Raw genomic sequence first — 7434 nt, 5'->3', positions numbered from 1 at the left:
CGACTAGCCGATACTTCTGTGTATATCCACTGTTATGACACAGGCGTCACAGAAATCACCCCACTGTATTAATTGTGTTTGAGTACAGAGTGCTAACAGAATCGCTGTCATATTACCGATGGGCTTGTCAACAGAATTAATAACTGCATGTACAAATATAGCAATGAGATCCAGAACATTTGAATCTGTGTGTGTGTGTGTGTGTGTGTGTGTGTAGGGGACTTCTTCAAAGATCTCCTGCCAGAGGCCGACCTCTACATCCTCGCCAGAATCCTCCACGACTGGACAGACCAGCGCTGCGTAGAGCTGCTCACCAGAGTCTACCAAGCCTGCAAGCCAGGTTTGTGTGTGTGTGTGTGTGTGTGCCTGTGTGTGTGTGTGTGTGTGTGCGTGCCTGTGTGTGTGTGTGTGTGTGTGTGTGTGTGTGCGTGCCTGTGTGTGTGTGTGTGTGTGTGTGTGTGTGTAAAGGGATGAGGCTTTTTTTTTTTTTTTTTTCGGGCATGAAATGAGATGGCAGATTGTATCCCACAATGCAGCTGATCCCAGAAAAATCTGTCCTTCCTGACTTTGATCAAAGACACACACACAAACGCACAAGCTCACTGGCACACACACAGACACATTCTTTTCTCTCTTTCTTGTTTTTGTGTGTGTGTATTTGTGTGTGCGTAAGAGAGAGAAAGAAAGAAAGAAAGAAAAAGAAAAGAGAAAGAGAAAGAAAGAAAATTAATCAAGCATCATTTAATCATTTGTTTTTGTCTGAGTGAAAGCAAATATTTATTTTTCTTTCTTTCTTTTTTCTTTCAATTGCTCTCTTCTTGCTCTCCATTGCTCTCTCTCTCTCGCTCTCCCTCACACACACACACACACACACACACACACACGTTTCTCCTGGCCTCTCCTGCAGGGGGCGCTGTGTTGCTGGTGGAGGCGTTGCTCCATGAGGATGGCTCTGGCCCACTGACCGTCCAGCTGTACTCCCTCAACATGCTGGTCCAGACGGAGGGGCGGGAGAGGACTGCCGCCCAGTACGCCGCCCTGCTGGCCGCCGCCGGCTTCACCCGCATCCAGGACCGCCAGACGGGCAAGATCTACGACGCCGTCTTGGGACGCAAGGAGGGATGAGACGGAATACTTGCTGAAGAACCAGGACTGGAAGCTCACACCACCTAAGAGAATTTGGTACTAATTTAGTAGATTTTTTTTAAGGTAATAAATGGTGACATTTTAATATAAATAAATGTCAGTTTTGCTACTCTCTATCACTGATTGATGTAACACAATAGTGATTCAGCCTATAGCCAGTTCTTGAAAGCTTTTACATTTGCTGTTCTGAACACCCGGTGTCTGGTAGCTCTTTCCTTGGAAAAATCCTGTAGCACACAGGAGGTGATGCGTTTTACATTTCTGGTTTGTTTGGAATAAACAGAAGAAGAACTGGGTAGTTAGCATGAGCAGTGATAGCCACCATGGCTGAACAGACAAAGAAAAGAGAAACTCAAACTGCATCAACAGAAAATCCAAGGAACAAGATGTCACAGTACTGGACACACTGTTTGATTGACAGATGATCTCTGGGAAGAACAGTGCAGAAACACCACAGCAATGAATGCTTAGCACCAAAGATCGAGACAAAATCAAACAAGAGGCATCTGAGCTGGCCAATCTCTTGCCATTTTCCTCATTAGTATGCAAATTTATGCAGCAAGGTGCTCCAAAATCTAATCAGATCATCTACTCTGTAGGGAGAACCTGTGGTAGAAGCATGAAGTTTCAGACAGACAGACACCATGACAGCATAATTTCCCACATACTATTTTATGTTCCAGGTGGCAGAACATTAAAAAAAAAACCCTGAGCATTACACTTTAATCTTTATTCAGTGAAAGCTGGCTGAGCTCCATGCTCTTTTCCAGCAACACCCTGCTTCACATTCACACAGTTCCACACATTCACAGTGGGTACTGCCCAGTACAACCACAGTCTTCTGCTGTTGGCCACTGAGCAGCTCTACTGGAGCAGCTGGGGGTTCAGTGCCTTGCTGAAGGACACCTTGACAGTAGTTGTCGAGGGAGGGGACAGTCAATGCTCCCAGCTGGTCCGGGGGATTTGAACTGGCGACCTTCCGATTACAAGCCCACTTCTCTCCACGCTGCACCCAAGTGCATTGTGATACATTACCAGCTGACTATAATCCCATTAGAAGCACAGATAAACTTTTGTTACAACATAATCGTTAGACAAAAAACTACATTCAATTTAGTATCAAGTCATTAACTGCAGTTGTCTCATAAAATGTTCAACTAATGCTCTTATGATGCCTTATGATGCCTTATGAGCACCACTATTACAAGGGATTCATTAGTATTTTACCAACACACAAGACCTGACTTAATGGGCTGGACCCTGGGCTGTTTTGGTCAAGCAGCACCTATGTAGAAACATAGCTTAGTTGTTGGAGGTAAAATGGGGGGTGTGAGCAGGTTTTAGGGTTAGACAGATATATCATATATTGGCCTTTTATTGAAGATGGTCCAGTCAGTGTCGGCCACCTCCTATATGATACAGTTTGTTTGATTGTATATTTATTATACAATTGATCAATACTACACTGATGTCTATGGTAAGCTCTAAACCTGAACTGATTCTAAACCAACATGATGATCAGATTCCACACAATTATGCATGAATATGTCAAGTCAAGTTTATTTATATAGCCCTTTGTCACAAGCATGTCTCAGAGGACATATGTTATTAGTATCCTGGGTTTCAATGTTGAGGTTTAGTGTCCCATGGTCTAAATTCTGTCTCACATACCTTACCATACTTTGATAGTAAAATGCCAAAGAAATGAACCAGTCAACAAATATGAAAAAGCCTCAGTCTAAAGCCAATCTGTGCACAAATGGTAAAGCTTTCTGTGAGCCCAAACAATATGTTGCTGACAATATGATCCCAATAATACTATTTTTCAACAATAAATTTGTACCCAAGCCTGAGCCAAATCTAAGGAATCAAGTAAGAGATTAGAGCCCCTATGTGTGGAATATTTACCTCAATATATGATTCTCAAATTACTTTTGTTAGCATAATATAATGGCTGTAGAAAAATGAGACTATCAACGTGGAAATTGTTTTATTCTATGTGTTGCTCTCTGTGTGGTTATTTTGTCCCCGGATATGATTTCCCACAAAAAGTGCAGGACTGACTTGTGACACAAAGGAGCGGCCTCGAAAGTCCAGATGCTGTTCAGTCCCTCAGTGCTTAGCTAGGTGTGCAGCATCAACTGTTGCACTGTTGTCCTGGAATAGTAGGCTATAACCAGGAAGTCAAGACAAGCAAGGATAGATCCACTCTACAATATTGCTAACCTCCAGTAGGATAGCTGTCTGTCAGTATCATAGCATAGTAGCCTGTTAGCCAAAACGTTTTCGTTAGCATTGTCCAAACTTCAATTCCACACGTTACGCGAACATGTTTTGCTAGCTCCATGGGTAAAAGATATTTTTTGTCCTGCATACATTAGCCATTGCAGTTGCAAACAAACACATTGTGAGACTGTAACACCGGGTGAGCGAGCGTCACTCAATACGAGGTGGCAGAGCGCCGTTTTCGTTAGCATTGGGCAAACTCAAAAAATTCCACACCAGTTCCAAAAGATTTGCTAGCTCGATCTAGTTATAACTAAAATATTGGCCAGCAAAAAATATTTTTTGTCACACGTCACTGCAGTTGCAAAGTTTAGTGAGACTAACACTATTTGCCTCCTGATGAACATGAAAGCTAACTCGCCTCCTTACACAAGTTTATTCCAGTTCCATTACTCAGTTTACATTATGGCAGTTTCACTTCTTCTTTACACATATTCGTCTTTTCTCTTCAGAGTGGCGAGTCGTCTTTGTGACAGTAATGTAAAACACTACCACTGATGAATTCAAGGGGTTGCCAAAGTCATCAAGTTTCTACTGTAGCAGCTTTAAGATCGCCCCAATCCTTGTCTGGTGGAACTGATTCTCCATATGAATGTCAAGCTCTATTAGGTGGTATAGTGTGAGCTTCCAGTCTCAGCTCATTGCTAAGAAGCTGAATGTCTTTGCATAGCTCTCCTTATCACTCGAGCCCTCTGTCTGAGCCCCTCGCCCCCCACTATTCTTAACAGCTTAGTAAAGCTGTCTCTGTACCATGCTCTTTGTAATGATGGACGTGACTCAATAAATCTCTCCAACGGCCCTGACCTGTATTTCATTTCATCCCATCATCGTCTGTGCACTAGCCCTATATATTCATGACCAGATTACGGTAAGGGCTAGACTGATAAATGGGTTTGCCAATATTGGCGTTTTATTAAAAATAAGATATGGGGTAGTGTATATAGTGTTGTCCACCTCTGATATGATGGATATGATAGTTTGTTTGATTACATATTTATGGTAGAATTGATCAAAACTACACTGGTTGTCTATGGGAAGAATTTAACGTGAATTGTTTCTAATGGGACATTTTGGTCAGATTCCACACAAGTATGCATACATTATTATTATTAGTAGTTATAGTAGTAGTAGTAGTGGTAATTGTGTGCTGGGTTTCAATGGAGAATTTTAGTGTCCCATGGTCTAAATGCTGTTTCAGAAGCTTTTCCACCCATTTAATTCTGCGGTAAACACTGAAGAGAAATATGGTCAAATTGAAAGATGTTGGCACAAAATATCAGCTACTGGCAGCTTTAATCCAAAAAAATATCGGTATCGTTATCGGTCAAACCCTTCTATGCATTGAGGATGAGATAACTGTAGCTCCACTGTTCACCGCTCTCTCTCTCTCTCTCCTCTCATATCTCCCTCTCTCCTTCTCTTTCTCCCAGTAATTGTGAATTAATCAGACTTCAAAGGCCAACAAATTAGAATTGATGTATTCTGATTCTGGACAGCTTTACGAAGAGTCCGCCAAATGAAGGGAAATTAAGTGCTGAGGCTGGAGAGAGCTTGACCTGTGCGGAGACGGCAGTATAGTAGCAAGCAACATGGTGCAAGATTACCAGTGTCATAGTAGTTAATATGTACACCACTAGCTCTTATAATATTACAGTAATATGATAACATTTACCAGTAATGAGGAGTGTAACAAATTACTATTTCAATGTAAGAAAGTCATTACTTATCCCCATCACCTGATTTGTGTTTCTCATTATTAGTCATCATCCTTTCACACTAACCAGATTAGACAGAGAAATGGTAGAAACGTTGACTCTCTCTAGGTGGAAGTATTCCCACTAGTTTGACAATAAAAGGATGACAAGAACATTGGATATCTTTCCTAATCACTCACAGGAGAAGAAACTGACTTTTGCAGCGGAAATAACACGAGCTGTGTAATGAATTACAGCTCCCGGGGAATAATAAGCAAAGAAGAGCTATTATTTTTGAAATCATGAGTAATGAGTCACGGAGTACTGCGTTTTTTTGAATAACCAGCCCAACATTGTCTTCAACACAGGCTTTGTAAAGGTTGCTGTAGCACCCACAGTTATTCAGCGTCACGAACCCCCCCCCCAAAAAAAAAACTCCCACCACATTTAATTTTGCACTGTAATTAACAGTGGACATTGTTCTCTATGAATAAAAAGTGTTTCATGACATCATACTGTTGAAACACTGGCACACTGTTGAAAATGCATTGTAAAAGAATGTGTATGTAAAAAGGAATTGCAGCATTCAGAGATGCAATGATTTTTGCAGGATATCAATGCTTTCAAACTGTTTACATGCAGCTCAACATTCACATGACAAAACTGCTTATTTCAAAATGGCTTGACGTCAAACTCACCCAACTGACCCCAGTCTGGTTAAGTGTGATTGCGATTTCCCATCACAAAGAAACTACTCAACCCACTTTTCAGTGTGCCTGGGAAAGAAAAATCCAGTCGCATTTAAACAAAGTCCAGCGACTTTGGAGCAACCAGAGAAAACCAATTGTAATTCTACAAGGACATCTCTCCACGTTTTTTTTTTTTTCCCTCTAAAGTACTTTCCCTCGCTTTTCGTCAATGATTTAGACTCAATGTTTTCCACTCCAGCGGAGAAAGGTGCGTATATTTCCCTTCTCTACTTTTCAGTTCCATTTGCTGCTACATCTCATGCAGCTATTATTGTGCCGGCCTCAGGTTCAACCTGAGTGGGCTTTATGGATGGCTGTGAAAGATAGATAGGTGAGCTGAGGACGGCTACTCTTCTCCTTTCCCCTCCTGGTTATGTGACTGTAGTCCTGCCAGAGGAAACACACACACACACACACACACGTATGTGTAAGCTACTCACTTCGGGAACACTCAAAATCTGCTCCACAAGTCACGCACATAATGATGATGTCACTGCTATGTGCCCGCAAGCTCCATGATGCCACTTTAAGATAACAACCACAGGGCATTTCAGGGAACACACTCATGTTCACGCCCAGAGACTGTGTGTGTGTGTGTGTGTGTGTGTGTGTGTGTGTGTGTGTGCGTGTGTGTGTGTGTTTGTGTACATGTTTATCAGGGCTTCTGGCTCTCTTTGTGATCTAGTTATGCTTTTATTCCAAGTTTTCACAGTAAATTTAAGTTAAGAAGTGGCTCTTTTTTTTTTTTACGGTGGTCACAGCAAGGCTTCACATCCTGTTTTAAAAGAGTAATCTGAAGAACATCGCTTGCAGTTTCTAACATACTGCAAGCGAGCTAACACCCAACAATATTGCTTTGGAAAATGACAACTGTACCAATTCTGACTTAATTTATAGTATAAATTATTAAGTGACATTGGTCTACCTGCTAGTTATCCTACTACTCACTTGACCAAACAGGTGCTAGCTTACAGATTTAGCTAGCTGGTTTCTGATGTTTAGTTATAGCTACAGTTAATGTAGCTATAACTACATGAGCATGATGTCTTGAAATGCAAATACATGCTCCGTGCATGAAAAGTGAGCGAAATACATTTACTAAACAATAAAAGATTAGATGGAGGGGACACGACTAGAAACTGGTAGTAGTTTGACATTGAAATAGAGCAGTGGAAAGTAAGGGTGGGGGTTGGGGTTCATTTACATTCAACTCTGATGACCCAGGCTCAATTCCCAACTGATAGAAACAAATGTTCTAGTGTGAATTACATATTTAGATTTTTTTTTTTTTTTTTTTAGAATAAAGTTGTTGTTTTTTTTGACTGTTAGCTAAACTTTTCATGTGACGGACATGTGAAAGTAGTGTGTTCAATTCATGCTATTTGTTTCATGGTGGATGAATGTAGTCTTCACATTATTTGTGGCCGCAACACATATTCTGCATTTCAGTTTGTGCTCATTTCACAATATTTTGAGACTGTTGCTAAAATAGGCTAACAACTTGATGCAATATTGTTTTGTTATAAAAAATAAAACATTAAACAGCTGCTTCCAAAGTT

At 41.1% G+C, this 7434-nt stretch overlaps 1 protein-coding gene across 1 annotated transcript in view; it reads left to right on the top strand.

Moving 5' to 3' along the window:
• Positions 1-1148, top strand: part of asmt (acetylserotonin O-methyltransferase) — a 14607-nt gene extending 13459 nt beyond the window's left edge. The window contains exons 7-8 of the mRNA XM_071542331.1: positions 218-340; positions 908-1148. Of these exons, the coding sequence (XP_071398432.1) occupies positions 218-340; positions 908-1125 (341 nt within the window). The 3' untranslated portion in view covers positions 1126-1148. The remainder of the gene's footprint in view (positions 1-217; positions 341-907) is intronic.
• The last annotated feature ends 6286 nt before the right edge of the window (positions 1149-7434 follow it).

This window comes from Centroberyx affinis, unplaced genomic scaffold (assembly GCF_046629955.1).
Source record: "Centroberyx affinis isolate AG114_WGS23_722 - 3 ecotype Tasmania unplaced genomic scaffold, CSIRO-AGI_Caff_v1 ptg004051l_1, whole genome shotgun sequence".
In the NCBI taxonomy this organism is placed as follows: Eukaryota; Metazoa; Chordata; class Actinopteri; order Beryciformes; family Berycidae; genus Centroberyx; species Centroberyx affinis.
Note: the sequence above shows the minus strand (reverse complement) of the source record. Positions and strands in the feature narration are given on the sequence as shown.